The 18,299-nt window shown below is 41.4% G+C and overlaps 1 protein-coding gene across 1 annotated transcript; it reads left to right on the top strand.

The window, feature by feature from the left end:
* The first annotated feature begins 2,103 nt into the window (after positions 1 to 2,103).
* On the top strand, positions 2,104 to 18,263 carry txndc11 (thioredoxin domain containing 11). Its single transcript, XM_064322424.1, has 12 exons — positions 2,104 to 2,419; positions 3,427 to 3,643; positions 4,778 to 4,875; positions 5,675 to 5,804; positions 8,188 to 8,281; positions 9,366 to 9,478; positions 9,972 to 10,172; positions 11,878 to 12,538; positions 12,845 to 12,987; positions 14,099 to 14,211; positions 15,658 to 15,738; positions 17,485 to 18,263. Exons 1-12 carry the CDS (start codon positions 2,295 to 2,297, stop codon positions 17,984 to 17,986), a joined length of 2,478 nt encoding a protein of 825 aa, XP_064178494.1. The 5' UTR covers positions 2,104 to 2,294; the 3' UTR covers positions 17,987 to 18,263.
* The last annotated feature ends 36 nt before the right edge of the window (positions 18,264 to 18,299 follow it).

Raw genomic sequence — 18,299 nt, 5'->3', positions numbered from 1 at the left:
CAATAAGAAAACAATTTACCAGTTAAAAGTTTGTTTCCCAGTGTTTTTTCTCTCTCACAATTGTGTTTATCATGATTTACATAAAGTTAATTTAACTACAATAGCAGTAACATATCATCACTGTTCCTTAACACTGTAAGATATTGAAACAATGGAAACACCTTCACAATGGAGTTATTTAGAGCTAGTTATTTTTTAAATGTAAAATGTGTGTCAAAGTGTGTCAGCATGAGGCACGTTGTGACTGCAGTTGTGACTCATGAGGATGACTGCTTCTATGCCCACAATCTTGTCGATTTGAAGGTGTAGATGGTGTAGATGGTCCAGCAAGAAATGGGTGAGAAATGGGTGAGTGGTCTGTTCTTAAATGCAGTCTTAAAAGTGGGATTGAAGGGCTTAATTGGGCTGGTACAATAGGTTCTGAAGTTTTATTTCACTTTTGGTATAAATGAAAATCAAACGTTTTGCATGAAAGTAGATTTGTCCAATAGACCCCTTCTCTATGTGCTCCTCTGATGTTATGTTTGCAAAAGCATTTCACATGAAGACATCACTCAGGAGTCAAAGAGGCACTGGATGAGTGCAGAGGCTTTTTCTCAAGGTGGTCACGTAACATACTGTGGAAGCTTTGTTAATTTTGTATTTATTAAGAGTGTTTGTTGTTTTTTAAATCTTTATTTTAATCTTAGTAATTAAATTACCTGAAAATATTATTTGCATGTTGACAATGCTGGAGAAAGTTAGTGTGCCAGACAAGGACAAGACGTTTTGCATGGCTAAGGCCAGGCATCTGTAAGTTGGCTGCTTTCCGGAAAAACGAGTGAGGATGGACACTTTCATTGGTCATTTTTGAACTCTCAACTCTCAAGCAGTTGAATGCGGCTCATCTTAAAGAAAAGTAAGATGCAAACATAATGCATATCTGGTTATTGAGAGTAATGTAACGCATTGTTTTAAAATGTGCAATGCTCAGGTTCCTGTGTTTTGCTATGTGACAGGCACAACATCGCGGCTGCCTGTGTGGGAAGAACTGCAACAGCGACATACAGTGGCAGCAGCACATAATCTCAGACAAACACAAGGTTTTTGAAACAAGTGTTTCATTCTGATGATGCCGGGAACTGCTGGCAGTATCACTGCTGGCACTTCCAAACTCTGTGAAAGGTGCAGTATCTTTGTGTAGAAACAGTTCAAATTGAATCCTTGAATCCAACCATTATTATAAGTGTGTGCCACAAAAAAACTTGACTGTACAATTGATCTAAGAGTAGCATTCATTGTTATGTATCATGATGATCTCTTCTGCAAACAGCCTATGGCTCAGCTATGAAACCGTAGCTGGGGAAAAGACAAGATTTCAGCTCATAAAATGATCTATTTCAGAAATTTCATAATTTGTTAAATCTGTTTGATTCCCAAGTAGGACAACAACCAGAGTGTGCTAAATGCCTGTAATATTTGTGGCCAGATGTCATATGAATTCAATTAAAATTATATATTGTAACAACATTGTTTTAAATATAAGTATGATAAATACTTTGAGCTGACAAAAACCTAAAATTTTCAGACATTGTAGGCCATGTTGATTTCTTTTAACTTATAAAATAAAGAAAATATGCAATTTGACCAAGATGGTCACAACCATGTGCCATTACGATCGTTGGAGAATTCACAGCCTTTTGCTCTTCAGGTGCATTTCATAAATGTGCCTGATATTTGGGCCCTAATAATCTCAGGCAGCACACCAATTTCAGAACCTTGCATTCCATTCAGTATAATCACCTATACCTTGTTTTATTCAATTATTAACATGCCAATTTGAAAAGGCTTACCCTAACTCACTCTGCCGAGAAAATCGTATGTACGCTAAGGTTATGGATACCTTGATAGCCTAACCACCTACAACTTCAGCATTGTTTCCACGTGTGACTTGCGCGGCTATTCCCCCGCTAAAACGGCGTCCATTTCAGATGAGTTGTTTTAACGGCAACGAACAATATATGGGTTGATGTAAGTGATGACAAAATAGCTACCATCCCTGGTAGTTCATGAATTAACATTACATAGTTTCTTTTGCGACAGTCCCTTAATACGGTTACCCTGGATTTCAAAGCGGAAGTGTTCAGAGTACGTGGCGAAGGAGGGTTGCTTAGTGTGTATTTCAAAGAGCACATCAAGTGGGTCAGTTGAAACTCTCCCATTTATGATAAGGCTGTATCCCTCCCCCCTGGTCAAGTGTATGTTTGCTGTGTAAACCTGGGAATATAAATGGGAGGGACAGGATAGCATCTGTAATGCTGCGCCGGTTACGAGTGTCTCACCGGCAGGTGGTCAATCAGATGGCCCGGAGACCTGATCTTCTGTGTGGAGCCATAGCGCTGAGCTGTCTTCTTATCCTTGCTATCAAATTAACCTGCAGGTAACCCCATTGCCGTGTGTGTTGTTGAAATTACATTAGCATCAAAACCCGGACAAACAGTTTAGTCAGCTGTTGCTAGCCAGCGTTCTGTGCAGCAAACACAAATTCACACTGTAAGTCAGCTAGCTAGCTAAATTAAAGTTAGCTTGCAAGCTAGCTAGACTAGTAGTTATAACTGGAATGTACTATCAAACCCGTGTAACGCTACTTGTCTGAGTGATACCTAGTTATTTAGCTACAAGAGCGAATTAATGTTTTTTCACTCTTGTGGCTAAACTTAATGGCACAACTAAATAGAATGAAAGTTTGCTGGCTAGCTTTTCAGTTTAGACAACAGTGTCTTGCACTATAGCTGGTACAACTAGCTAACGAGCTTAATTTCCAACTGGACCCCACTCTTTTAAATTAGAATATACAGTGAACTTGCTGACAGATAAGATAGTGCTTGACTTTTTGTTTTTACCGTTCAGTCAATAAGCAAATTGTACATTTATAGCTAGATTAGTTCACCATACCTATTTCTTATCGATAAATTAATGAGAATGAATAAATGAACCAGAATCTACATTATCTAGCTAGGCGCTCGATCTGACTGAACTTGAACTTTCCCAAAATTGTAACAGTAATGTACTTTATTATGAAGTTTTATTTGACTGACGTGGCCTTTTCAGGCTGTTCATTTTAGCTGTATGCCATTCACTCATTTGAACTGTAGGTTCATCAGTTACTAACTGACGAATAACTCGGATTAATAATTTAGAATAGCGCATTTTGTGTAATGATGACGAAATAAATCCGGCAAATAAATTGAAACTATAACTTTTTATATAACTGCTTTTAACTTATCTTCCATCAGTTTTTGAACCAAATATTTACATGAACACAACCTCTGAACGAATGCACCCGGATATAATCGGAGTAGTATTTTGCGAAAAGGTAGTCAATCTCTGGATAGTGGTGATCATTCTAATGTGTTGCATAATTGATTTTTTTTTTAACCTCTGCAGCCGTGCAAAGCATGTGGTTGCCCCAGCACGACCTCCTGTTCGCTTCTTTTCCCCTGACGTCCCGGTGGTGGACCTCTTCCTGGGGCAGCTGGAGCAGGTGGAGAGGCTGCGGAGCATGGCTGAGGTCTCCCTCATCTTTCTGTATGCCCCTTGGTGTGCCCATTCTATCACTGCCAGAGAAGAGGTCCAGAAAGTTGCCAGGAGGATGTCCAAAGAGGTATACTGGGAAAAGGCTACAGAACAGTGAAACCATGTGTACCACAAATTATGTGACATCAGAATAGTGCACTATACAGTGAACAGTGCACTATACAGTGCCCATGTACATTTTGCTATATACACTACATGGCTAGAAGTATTTGAACACAAGATCGTCACACCCATATGTGCGTGTTGAACATTCCGAAACCATGGGCATTAATATAGAGTTGGTTCCTCCTTTACTACTATAACAGCCTCCACTCTTCTGTGGAGGCTTTCCACCAGATTTTGGAACATGGCTGCGGGGATTCGCTTCCATTCAGCCACAAGAGCATTACTGAGATTGGACACTGATGTTTGGCTGTAAGGCCTGGCTCGCAGTCGGTGTTCCAATTGATACCAAAGGTGTTCCATAGGGTTGTGGTCAGGGCTCTGTGCAGGCCAGTCAAGTTCTTCCACACCAAACTTGGCAAACCATTTCTATATGGACCTCGCTTTGTACACAGAGGCATTGCCATGCTGAAACAGGAAAGTGCCTTCCCCAAACTGCTGCTGCTGCAAAGTTTGAAGCACACAATTCTCTAGAATGTCATTGTACGCTGTAGCATTAAGATTTCCCTTCACTGGAATGAAAGGGCCTTGCCCAAACTATGAAAATCAGCTCCTGACCATTATTCCTCCTCCACTAAACTTTACAGTCGTCCTGACCATTATTCATCCTCCACTAAACTTTACAGTCGCTACTGTGCATTCGGGCAGATAGCGTACTCCTGGCATTCGCCAAACCAAAATTTGTTCATCAGACTGGCAGGTGGTGAAGCATGATTCATCACTCTAGAGAACCTGTTTCCACTGCTCCAGAGTCCAATGCATTGTGCTTTACTTACATACTTTCAAATAAAAAATAAAGCATAATTAACAATAAATACATTTATTTGATGCTCACTTTTTTTTGCATCAGTAGTTATTAGAAAGAGAATCTATGTATTGTATTATAAGGAGATTAAAAAAGCGTAACTGCTAATGTTTCTCCCGGGTTCATGCCCCGTTCACTTGATCGGTCAGTCTGTTACTCTCAGGGTTGTATTTCTGAGGTAATATTATTTATTAGACTAACCAACGTGACTTTGCTTTGCTCTGTGTGTTTCAGGTGCAGTTTATTGCTGTCAATTGCTGGTGGCATCATGGTAAATGCAGGAAACAGCAAAACCTCTATCAGTACCCAGTTATACATCTGTTTTACAGAAGGTAAATGACCAATATCTTTAAAGAGATCGTTTTAGCCTGTCATACGTTCACAGTATAAGCATTGCAAACAATAGCTTATTTTACATGCCATTAATCTTTGTCTGGGGAAATGTTTGCTGACCAGTAGACAGGTGTAGATTTCTTAGTTGTTAACCATTAATCACAGAAATTTCTTCTTCACATTAAGGCAAACTACCTGGTTGTTCTTCGCATACTGTAGCTTACGCATATCTGTTTAGTATCAGCGTGAGCTTTTGAGACTGATTTAATGCATATAGTATGTCTAGTTCTGTACTGATGGCTCATAAAACTGGTAATGCTAGGGGCTGTTTACACATGCATTTCATATGTAGACTGGAACGGGATTTGGCTAGCCAATGTTCAAATAGGTGATAGGATTTTTGTATAGTTTGACATAATTCTTATTGATGATCAGGAGTTACGGAAGACCTTAAATTTTGAATAAATCATTTCCCATTTCATTAGTCTGTCCTTATTTCAGTTTAATGATCAGAGTCATTTTTCTCAGTGAATTTGGGCCGTTATCCATGAATAGTTGATTACTAGGCATATTTTATATGTTTTTATCATACTGCTTGTTAATTGCTTTTTTGTGTCTTTGCTTATGCTGTAATTTCTAAACTTTGAAAGTTTCACAAATGGGTTTTTATTGCCATCCCCTTCACACTGATAGATGTTACTCGCATCTTATTCTCTTTAATATTTACATGAAAATAAATAGGTCCGGCCATAAAAGCCCACACACTGTATTGCCAATGACATCCTTCTCCCTCTGCAGATTTGGGCCAATTGAGTACAAGGGGCCCTTCACAGCGGCCTATCTAGAGAGGTTTATCCACAGGGTCATCACCCCACTCACTTACCTTCCGTCTCGAGCCACACTACAAGACTTCCTCTCCTATCATGAGGTAAGTGCTTCGGTGCCAATTATTGGTGTCTAACCAGATTGATTATGCAACGAGAACAAATCCACTGCATGACTGGATGCTAGTAGTGAACTTGTGTTTAATTGTGTGTCTTTATAAAGTGGAGCCAGCTGAGCACCTCTCAGGCTGTGAATGAACCTGCCATCATTCTGATGTGTACCCCTCAATAATGGCTTCCTGCGGATCTGTGTGGCCTGAAACTTCAACATCATAAAGTTGCTCTGCGCTGTAATACCCAAAGTGAACAGTTTCATCACGTCTTGAACTTGCACTTGAACTTCTGCCTTCTAGTTTTCTGTGGTCACCAAGACCCAGATGATCCCAAAATTCCACAGACAATGCGCTCAAATGCAGAAGAAGAAAAGGCTTGACCCTACTGGCTGAGTGTTATTATTGGGATCTGGATACGTGAATAGAAATGGCAGTGTAAAATACTAATGATATTAGAGTGACGAGAGGCTAGAGTGGACATAATGCCAGATCAATTTCTGGACATTGGACTGGGCCTTCTAAATTTGTAATACTATGGAATTTTAATTTTGGATGGGACAGACATGCAAGTTAACTCTTAAGAAAGATAATGGATGGATGAATGGATTTACTTATAAATATTTAGAAAAAGTAGTGTTTTATTTTTATTTGCAGTACTAGAAGCAGCAAGGGCAGAACTTTTTTCTCAATAACAACTGCAGCATATAGTATTACACGCTGCTGCATATTCTTTCTTATTGTCTTATTTTTCCCTCAGTGAAAACTGACAAGGCAAGAACAATTCATGCTTTTTTCTATAGCTTCCGAAGCCAACATAAATAGTGCTATTGTGCACAGAAGTTGCTCAACTAGATTTTTTTCTAAATGTGAGCTGGCATCAGTCTTCCACATACCAGATGAGGGCTGTGGTTGTTTGAGCTACTCTCTTGAGACTGCACTATCAGCAGTGAAGCAAACTGGATGACAGGTGTATCCTGTCAACAGTTCCAGTTATTGTGGGCTTATAGTTTGTTCTTTATGTACTGTTTGTGCAAACACAGCCTAACTGAGGTAGCTGAATAAATTATATGAATGTTAGCAAGCTATATAATCTCATTTGCATTACGTTATTCTGTTCAGTCAATTCTTCCTTTCACATTTTAAAACCATTGTGGCATGGACTGCTGTGGTTGAGCTTGTGGTCAAGCTTTTAAGTTTTTATGGTCAGAGGCTTGATTCCTTGTTGTGGCAATTTATGTACTGCAAGCCCATCTCTCTCTGTGACCCTCTCTGCTTTCCTCCTGTCTGAATGAAGGGGGAAAAAACATAAAGACGGGTATCTGCTGTCCTTTAGAAATGTGTGTGTATGTATGTATATATATATGTGTATATATATATATTTTTTCCCCCCCCCATACATCTGTTTCTATACATCTGCCTATACTTTGCTATAGCTTACTGAACAAGTACAGTAATGATTTGTTTTGTGGATACAGTGCCCTGAAGATTCTGAACGTTCCAGTGACAGTTCAGTGATAGTTTAGAGAATGTGATGTTGATGTTTGACCAGGAGATGTCTCTGTTTACTCAAAGTTTACATTAATTTTCAGATAAATTGAAAATTAACTGTAACATTCATTTTCAATTTTAATGCATGGTGAATACATTAAATGTGACAATTGGTCCAAGTAAATAGCTTTAAAACCCAGTAATCATATTGTGCCTTTTGAACACCAAAATCTGGTTACTAGTTAGATGGTTTGGCAGTCATATTTCAGAACAAGTGTTGGGCCCTGGGACCCACAAATGGTTTTTGATGCATATTTAGTGAGTTCAGTCAGTCCTATATTTATAATTTAAACCTTTCAGAGAACATTGTTGTGGTCTTTTAATTTATATGGGTAAGGCTGTAAAAACGGTGTTGCTAAAAGTTCTTGTCAGGTAACAGTGATGAGGTACTGTCTGCCTGGAAAGACTAAGCTATCCAGAGATGTTTGTGACACATGGGTGACTGGTGCTTGAGTTTCCTATACCTGGCTATGTGTGAGCTGTTTTTCACATATGAGAGGGAAATGGGTGTACAGCCTCTCTGATCCTGAACCCTTTTTATTTTTAATACCCACGAGCCATAGATTCTTATCAACTTGTAAAGTATGGCTGTAACAAATTGTAACAATTTATGAGTCTGCTGTTGGTCTCTAAATGCATTACACGGCATGACCATTCAACCAGGTTTGTAGTAAGTCACATGCTGAAAAATCATATGTGGAACACTATATATAGTGTTCCACATCTAACAGTGACATGACAGACGTACATACGTGCCACTCATCAGCCCCCGTGTGAATGGCCATGTCAGGTATGTGTGTCTGACGCAGCCTCTCTCCCTCTCCAGCCTGGAGTAATAGGGTATTTTGAGTTCAACGCCTCGCCACAGCCTCCTGGATATACGGTTTTCCTCACTTCAGCTCTGCAGTCCCTGAGGAGGGGTAAGCCACGTCACCGGACCTCACCCACTGAACGTGGAGGCCATTTACTGTGCACTGAGAAGTAATGAGAAACGCACACTATCAAGTGTTCGTTGAGAATAGGCCTTTGTGCAAGGTGCATAGCTTGACAGTGTATCAGAAGGCATTTCATATAACATAACTTCTTAATGCCTTCCAAAAATTATAGTGAGACCTTGAGCTTATGCCTTTAATTGAATTACATTTGTTGGGCATATAGCTTGAAAATGTAGTATAGGCTGTTTTCTGACTGCCTGAGATATTTTATGATTTCTGCTGCAGGAATCTATTGATATTTTTGTAATTTTGTACTTTCTACTGGTAATCACTGTCTATTCAACATCCCTTTCGCACAAGAGGGTTTAGCTATTTTGAAACGATTCAACTCAGACAAAGGATGAACAATCAACTAAACTTTAAAAGTGACTGAATTATATTTAATTTCTCTATTTATTGGGCTCAGTTTTGTATAAACTAAGTACTTCTAAGCAGTACTACGTTGGAAGTTAATTGGGTAAAGGATGTTTTTGCATCTAAATATAGAACAGAGGTCGAGACATATTCCACAGGCAGTAAGCTGGTGATTAGTGATGATTTGAAGGGAAGTGACAAGTCAGGACTGAAATGCTCCTGAAATCTCCAGGCCTGCTTTCAAAATGAGCACTATGAGGGGAAAGCCAATTTTTCTTTGCTGGCTTTCATCTCACCATTTTATCCTACACAGATAATACATTTTGAGCCTTTCATTATTTCTGTTTTATTGATCTAGTGGTCTTAATTTTAGGAGGTAATGTGGCACAGTACTTTTTAGTTTATACATACTAAAACTTCTACTGCTCTGATGTTCATGTTGTGTTGAAGTGTTCACACCTGCTATTCAGAAGGAATGCAATTCCCATTAAAATACTGGAAATACATAATGCTCATACATATTTTGTGTTGATCGTGTGTGTGTGTGTGTGTGTGTGTGTGTGTGTGTGAGAGAAAGAGAGCACGACAGAGAATGTAATTATCACAAAGAATGCTTTCATGGCCCCTTCTAACTGTGACATTGTGCTGTGCACAGATTACCGAGGCGGTGTTAGATTTGGAGTGGTGACCAACAAGCACGTGGCTGAGGCGATCCCACTGCAGGAGGACGAGATGGTCTACCTGCACCGACACTTCAACAAGTCTCTGGTGAATGTGCTGCTCGCGTCATGCTGCTGGTTTTCCACTGGCAGCAGGACAAGCTCTACCTATAGCTGACATTTTTATTTTGAAGTGATTTCCTATAGCTGCTAAAAATTAAATGTGGAGAGATGGCAGCATTCAAGTCCTACTGCCGTGTTTTTAACTGTGCATCATGAAAAGTGTAGTAGGCTACATGATTTAGAGTTAGTCAGCTTTGAATTGAATGCATGAATATGGAGCAATTGAAGTGACTAGATGGCATATCCCCCCATATTTCATGATCTAAGTGCTAGTCTTTAAGTATTATTGAAAAGACCTCTGCGTCATTCTAATTAGAGATCTGTGAACAGTTTAAACAAGATGAAAGCCTGTTTTAATACTGAAATATTTGTATCATTTGAGGTCAGTTTTTTTTGTTTATCACGCGACCGTCGCTCATTCCTGGGTTATCAGTAAACGTGTCGGTTGCAGGTTGAAATGTTTCCCTGGTTGCTTGCAGGTTTTCCCGCGGGCCGAGCGCAACTTCACGTCTGAGAACATCTGCGGCTGGGCGTACGAGCACAGGGAGAGCGTGCTGCGCTGGCTGCAGCCCCACGGGGCCAAGAGCCGGCTGATGGAGCAGGAGCTGCGCAAGGGCGCCGCGCTGCTCCTCTTTCTGCCCTTTGACCCCCTGGCCCCAAGTCAGCCCCTCCTCCAGCAGGTCAGTTGGCTTCCTGTTGGGCTTTCAACAGGCCTGCACTCCGTCCGTTTTATCAGTCCCTTAACCCATGTAAGCCTGTGGGCGACTAAAGTTGCTGAAGTCTCTACCACTCTTTTTCCATCTGTGATTATTTTTTGGATGACTATAGATGCTTTAAAAAGAAATCTCTGGGAAAAATCTGGGCATTAATGGGTTAAAGTACGAAATTTATAGGGTATAGCCTGCTCCCCATGCTACTCTGTTGTATATTAAGCACACATGATTGGTGTGGTTACGTATACATGTGTTGGTGGCCACCAGTTCTCAGGCCACTTTGTGATGATTTTTTATGATGACTGCAACATATGCGTCCTATTTCCATATGATAACATGATGCATGCTTTTTTGAGGCGAGTGCACTTTTTTTCAGGAGTAGTAGTATAGCCTTGTAGCAACAATTCAGTCTAAGCAGAGTGGTTAAGAAGCCAGGGAAATGTTTCAGTGGTTAGGTGTGGTGAAAGACTGTTAAGTGCAACGTCGTATTATTTAATATTTTTAAACCCAGTAGAACTTGCCAGCCAAAACCCATTATGCCATGAAACATAAATAAAACCTGTGTGTTCAGAATCAATGTATGATGCTGTGAAAGGTCTGAGAGCTCAACTGAATGTCTGTTCTTAGCATGTTTGTCTTATTTAATAATCATTTTGTTTACTTAGTATTGATCAGCTCTGGTTTGTGTCCCATTACCCATGTTATAAATCATCTTAAGTACATTTTACATTGTGCCACCACTAATTAATCACGCTTTTGACCTGGAATAGTGGGACACTACAGTTATTGTCGAGTGGCACATTTCTTTGTTGTATTTTGTACGCATTTACATCATGTTCGCTGCTATCTCGAAGGTCAGGAGAAAACCCTTACCTGAAAGTACTGGTCGTGGAAACCAGTCTCACATGTTGTACAATTGCTGAGGCCATAACTTCTCAAAACCCTAGTATATATGAGTTTTAGTGCAGTATTTTTTTTTACCAAGCGGAAACCTGCCAATACTGCATGAACCAGCCTGCTAAGCTAAAAATATCAGCACCCCTCTTCTGAGACACGGTGCGGGTAGCTGTCGCTCTGAAGGGCGAGCGATGTTAATCACATGCGTTTCTTCTGCAGCTGTGCCATTACCTGCTGTATCTGCAGATGACTTTGCAGTTTTCCACACTGAACTCTCAGACTTGAAGACAACCCTACTTAGTATAACTCACGCACAACATTATGTAGGGCATGTCTAGGGCCACCAGTTTGTCTTTACTTGTTTTTTTGCATTAACTTCAGGATATAGGGTGCGGTGCTTACATGTGCATGCTGATATATAAACATACCTGACTGAGAGGCTTGGTCTTATATCACATTTGGCTCTTGGATGCTGTGAATGAACCCTGGACGAATATTTGTTTATTTATTTTATTTTCCCTTTCATAATTGTAAAATGTTCACAAGTATTAATTACTGAAAGAAAAATTACTGAAAGAAAAAACTACATTTTAAAAAATTACGCTGTTAATCTCCCCAGTTTTATATTCTTACATGTTCTACATTCTGTGCACTCTGCTGTATAACCATGGCATGATTATATAGTTGTCAGGTATTTTCTTCAATTCACAAAAATGCTTGTAAATTGTTTTGCTTGTTCTGCCAATAGGATTCTATCATGGTCTCCTCTTCTTAGATAGCAGATATTGCGCTGCAGTACCACACCTGCAATGACAGCGAGTGGTGGGAGAGCGGAGAACACCAGAGTTCCTGGGACGGCCTGTGGCAGACGAGCGGACGGCTGCCCTTCCCCAGCGCCCTCTGCTGCAACACGGTGGTCCTCCCCCGCCTGGACTCCCTCTCGCGCACGCACAACGTGTGCGAGCTCTGCCTCGACCGGTCCGCCGGAGCGGAGCCCGGCGCCGCCCAGTCCCCGAGCTGCACCTTCCACCAGATGGAGGCCGCCCTGGACTCCTTCTACCTCAGACAGAGCTCCTTCGCCCGCCTGCTGGCCCCGAGCATGGCCTGCAGCCACGTAGTCAACTCCTACAGTCCCCTCAGTCGCTTCAGCGCCTGCTGCAAGACCCTTGCTCCCAGGATGACCTCCTACCCCCCACGCTCACAAGAGCCTCCTCCTCAGGCCTCAGGCACCCAGGCTGCCAATATCACAGGGCTGAAGTGCAGGACTAATAAGACCTTGAGGTTTTACGTGCTGGACTCCCACCTGCACTGGACATTTGCAGTGAGGCTGGGGGCGCTAGACCACGTCCGCCATAACGTGTTTGCTACTATAGTGGATCTGCCAGATGAAGTGCACTACATTCTTGACCACAGGGAAAGTCTCAAAGATACTCTGGGTAGGTGTTTTGTTGCAGCTGATTTTGTAGCTGGTGTGGTGGGGTTTGAAAAGATCATTACCTTGCTACAGTTTGAATGCGCTGTGCTTGTGTGTAGCATTTATTAGTATCTGATGGTATTGTAAAGAGTCTTGCATTAATGAAGTGGTATGGGACATTTTTATGGGTCACGTGGTGCAAGGTTATATGTATAATCCCTGAATACTGACCGAGAAATTATGATCTGGTGTAAGAGGCTACTCAGTGGTGTAAGTGCATATTTCTGAGCGGCAAACCTTCTCTCTCACTCCCTTTTTTGTATTTCAGAACATTTCATCTGGAACTACAGCATTCCTTACAGTCCTCTGAAGAGGCACCTGGTAGGTGCTTCCGTGCCAAAGTCCCCGGACTCCTTAATCAGAGAAGTGACGACGGCCTCGTTCCTCAGCACAGTCATGGACCCTGAGAAGGTGATCCGTCTCTGTGCATATGCATGTCTCCTCCGGCTTTCTCTCTGACCTATACATGATATATTAATCATGTCATCACAGTTCTTTCCATTGTAGTCAAAAACAATGTTTTGCAACAAAATTTATTTGTGTCACAATTTATTCCATTGCACATGCAGTTGTTTCCTTACTGTGACTGTGGTACTGTGCATCCTATGACTGTTGTGAAAGGGTTGCTTGTGTAATGTAACATGGTGTGAATTGCAAAAAAATGTCAGTGTCGATGTTGCTGATGGAAAGTACATAGTGTAATGAAGACAGACAGAACAGGATTGCATAGACAAAATGTCCTAGATGACCCCATTTAGGCTTTAATGGTGTTATTTAACCAGGAGGTTTTTGACTGTAAACCGGTCAGCAACAGAAAGCAGGAAGTGCTACTTCTTTCCCTCAAGCTTTAGGAAATGCAGACATTGTCTGAAATGGCAGTGGGTTGTTGCAGTTGATGGGTGTCTTAACTCTTTTTCTTAGTTCTTTGTTTTGTCTTGTTGCTCGATTTGACATTGTTTTCAATTGTATGCACTGAATGGATGGAGTTGTGCTATACATAATGGCTGCCTTTGGCTGCTTTAATCTTAAAATTCTAACATTGAAGCTTGTGGAATGAAGTTTTCATGGGTACAAACCTATCCTCCCCTGCCACTTATACAGTGATACTTCAAATTTCATGAAAATAACTACGTAAATAATAGCAGATTGCACATACAAGCCAAGAAAATGTGATTTTGTACTCAATTATGGAGATGTTACCCAATACAAATCTTATATGATGGTTTCATTTGTTTTCTTTTACATAATTCAGTGAGTATAATTGCCCTGGAGAGTATATATTTAGGCTTGATTTGATTCTGCATGGAATGACCTGAGATCAGAAAATTAGGTGCTGGGGGCCCTCCTTCTCTGACTCAGTTGAGGAAGGTGTGCATGTGTGACAGAATTTGATAGCCCCTCAAATATTATTTCAACAAAAGTGCATTTGTGTCATGCTGTAATAAAATGTGTGAAATATTATTTCATAATATGATTTAGAGGCATCTCTAAACTCTGATGTCTGTGCTCCCTTTGTTCTCAGGATGTCTTGCTCTTCTACTACACGCACTGGTGTGGGTTTTGCACAGTCCTCAACCATATTATCATCCAGATCGCTAGGCTTTTCCAGGGGAATAGCAAAGTCACCGTTGCCAGGTAAATAGTGCGCAACCACCAGGATTCTTTTGGGCTTTAAATATTCTGTCTGGTTTTAAAGCTACAACTAACAGTTCATTCATTTGGAAGTGACATGAAAAAAGCTGCAGAGTCAAGCATGTAAGGTGTGTGATCACAGCCTGTTGATGCCAGTGTTGCTTGGTTATGACTTGCATGAGGGACCTCCTGGGAAAACCAGGTTGTTATTGGAATTGATGCTAGTAACACAGCAACAACTCTTCCCTCTGGACTTAATAACTGGATCCAGATCCCCAGTGTTCTGTACTGTAGGAGGTCTTGACTTACTGTGGTACGAGCTCATGAAACCTATTAAACGAGAAGGGGTGGTGCCCTTCCATCCTTGGAAAATCCATACTGGATTTAAAGTACATGCTGACTTTCTCAGACTTGCCAGATAATCATCCTCTCAACAGAAAGTCGATTGGTCATAGAATCCCTTGCACCTTCCTTCCTTAACTTTAAAGGGCAGATTCATTCTCTGATTGACATCTAGGTCAAAGGGAAATTCCACTGCAAAACAGCATTAATATTTAACAGAACAAGGCATAACTGAGTCTCTCTTAGTGGCTGGCCAAAACGATCTCTGCACAGAAATAGTGGCAGCAGCCAAATTTAGTGGAGGTATATGTTATGACCTCTGCTTATTTGGGAGGGTGGGTCATTAGAATTTTGAGAATTCCAATACTAGGCACAGGGGGCATTGAGCAAACTCACAGAAAGTTAGACGGGGTAGCTGCTGTTCCAACTGTAAACTGTACCCTCCCCCTTATCTTGCAGTAGCCGGTAAAATTTAAGTTCTTCCTTTGCAGTTTGCCACACTGCAGTGATGCAGCATTGTCTTATCTGGGAAGAGTGTGAACAGCACTAATACAATGCCTCCCTGCAGAAGGGCTGGAGAAGACTACCTTAAAAGACAGCAGCTAACAGCAAAGAGAGCTGAAGTAGTGTATTTAATTACATTCTGCCTACCCAGTGTATTTAAATTTATCTAGTGTTTTCCAAACTAAAATACTGATCAGTTTCTTTTGGCCAACATTTTTAAGTATTGTGTTACAATGTAATGATTATTTGCACATCAAGAACAAATATTTTTTGTTATTACGTTGTTGTACAATTCCAGAACATTATTTGTCTCAAAATGAAGACTTTACAAGGTTTGCGCTTTATGCCCTGCTACCACGGCAATCTGGCAACGATCTGTGACGGTTCATGAGGTCTCCTGAATAACAGATATAGGGAATATTACAGAAAAAAATACTTTGACTCAATTTTATTCACATGACAAATTTGTCAAAAAAGATTTTTTTTTAAACTGATGACCTATGTTTTGCGTAACACCCAAGATTTTCAGTATTGGTGCGTTTTCAGATGAAATCCTAAAGCGATAAAAGTTATTTATTTTTCTATAATGTCACTCTGTTCTAGGGTTAATGCTGCCCAGAACGACCTTCCATGGGAATTCATGGTTGACCACTTCCCCACCCTTCTCTTTTTCCCCAGGGACAGGTAAGGCTCTCCAGATGTTGTCATTTCCTGGTGAAGTATTCTGTGATGTTCTTAGTTTCAAGCACTGTCTTCATAAGGGCTTTGTCCCATGTTTTGTGGCTAATTAGGGTACATCCACATAGTAGAATCCTGTCATACAAGAGGCAGATGAATGTGTGGATTAAAGTGTAAGGTATTGGGATATCATTCTCTCCTTTATCTCCCAAAGTAGCAGACTGTTGCACACGTGTAGGACTCTGCGCGTGGCTGTCCTAGTCCGGGCCTTAATGAGCTGTTGTCCTGTTCCTTTTAGAGGTAGTGGAAACTTAGGGCTGTTGCCATGGCAGGGCAGCATCAGGATCGTGTAATGTCTCATCACGTAGTTATTAATTACTATGCCAAGCCAGTATATCCTGTCTCTCTTAAGACTGTATCTGCTATAATTTTCTCAGACAAAATGGCAGTTAATTCTGTGGTTAGCTTTTGAAATGTTAAATGTACAATCAAATTCATGAAAGCTCATGCTTACGTTTGCTTTGATATTATATCCTGAATGTCAGCTATTGTTGATGAACTTTAATAAATGTTAATTTATTGCCTGTATACCTGTATGAGATCTGTGGGATTGAGCTGCAGCTTTTATTGGTTGTTGTAATTGGAGACACCAGAGTAGTGCAGTTAGGACATAATATGCTATTGTTCTGTCTTGCCTGTGCTTGTTGCCCGTTTTTGCCAGTTGATTGTTGTTTGGTCATGATGTCATGTTGCATGCCTGTATGTGTGTGCACCTTTTTATCCTTGTTCATTTTTAATCCCATCCTTTGCCCTCAATATTATATCTGCATTTTGTCAGGTTGTCATTGTAAATAAGAATTTGTTAATTAACCAGCCTGGTTAGTTAATCAAATTAAAAATCAAGGGTTCATGGGATAATTGGTGGATCCCAACCTGAATGCAGTACATAAGCAAAGCAGATATTATGAATATCTGGGAATGTTGCCTTGTATTTAATTACCTGGAGTAAATGACATTATAATAAACAAAATCTGTATTTCTGAACTGTTCAAAATGTCAGAATAATCTTAGAAAGCAGTTAGTGAAATGTATGATTCGTCGACTAAAATGGTAACGTTCACTTTTCCAGATTTGAATATAGGCCTACTTGATTTTGCCTGTGTTGCTAAGAAACAGATGCCCATGGCATGATGGGGTGTGAAGTGAGGGGGAGGAGTAAGGAAATGAACTGGTGTAATGTCTGATTTAAGAATCTGAGTCAGTTCTTGGGAAAGTGGTTGACGTTGCTTGCTCAAAATGGAACATGCATTTTCTGTTCCAACATTGGATGGTAGGATTGCAAAATAAACTCTGAAATACAGCTAATAAATGTCAGTCCCAGGTGAATGAGTGCCTGGTGGTGCATGGCAGTACCAGAAGCTGGCCCCATGGACAGAATCATGAAAGTGTATCTGTGCCATGTGCGTACATCTTAGGTGATGGAGGTACACTGATGCCGTAGCAGTAAGCTAATGAGGTCACAGTGAGCCCTGTGTCGTTCATGTCCCTACTGTAGCTATTGATTTGTACAAGACGTGAAATACCTTATTATGGAGAGTGAACTTACGTTTAAAGTCTAAATGTGAGCCAGTTGCATGTTCAATCTTTGCTCTTTCTCTTACATAAAGCCATTTGGGTGTGATGTCTGTAATGAGATATTGCACATTTGATTGGGGTGAAGTTTCATTTGTGTACACCGTCCTTTTTGCGCAGGAAGCACCTGAGCGTGAAGTTCCCGGAGGACCTACCCGTCACCCTGCCGAACCTGGTGCGCTTCGTCCTGCGCCACTCTGGCCTCCTGCATCGGGACGGGACGCGGGCGGGGCTCGTGGAGGCGGAGCTGCGGCGGCTGCAGGCGGACGTGCGCCTGCTCCAGGGCGCGCGGGAGCAGCTGTCGGAGCAGCTGGCCCAGCTGCGGCAGGAGAAGCTCCGGCTCTCCCTCCAAACGCTGGCGCTGGAGTCGCACAACGCCGAGCTGCAGCGGCAGGGCCGGCGCCTGGAGGCGCTCTACCAGGAGAAGAGCCAGCAGCTGACGGACGCGGTCGGCAAGCTGCGGGCCCTGGCCGACGCCTCCGAGAGCCTGCTTGCCGAGAACGCGCTGCTCAAAATCCTGCTGGCCTCCGTTAAGGAGAAGGCCCACCCGGAGCCCGGCGCGGAGCGGGACTTCACTGGGGAGGGGGCTGAGCAGGACCTGAGGACCCACGGCCACTCCTGAAGGCCACCGGGACACACACTGACTTTTTAAATGACGGGCCTTTTGACGCCCAAGATGTACATTTAGAAAATGTCTGTCTGAGTTGCTTCCTTCCAAGAAGCTTTTGAATGTTTTTTTGTTTTTTTGTTAAATTAATCTATTTTTACAAATTCTTCAGAAATCACTAAGCATATGTTCTTATGTGAGTATTCAGGTATGAAGAACAAAAAGATGCTGCATTGTTTACAAAAATAATATTGCACAGATTTTTACAGATTAAACTGTTTAATTTAATTTACACCCAAGTTATTTATTGAAGTGAATCTGCGTAGGT

The sequence above is a fragment of the Anguilla rostrata genome, chromosome 2, assembly GCF_018555375.3.
Source record: "Anguilla rostrata isolate EN2019 chromosome 2, ASM1855537v3, whole genome shotgun sequence".
Classification (NCBI taxonomy): domain Eukaryota; kingdom Metazoa; phylum Chordata; class Actinopteri; order Anguilliformes; family Anguillidae; genus Anguilla; species Anguilla rostrata.
The sequence above is the reverse complement of the archived record's forward strand: the minus strand, read 5'-3'. Positions and strand labels throughout refer to the sequence as shown.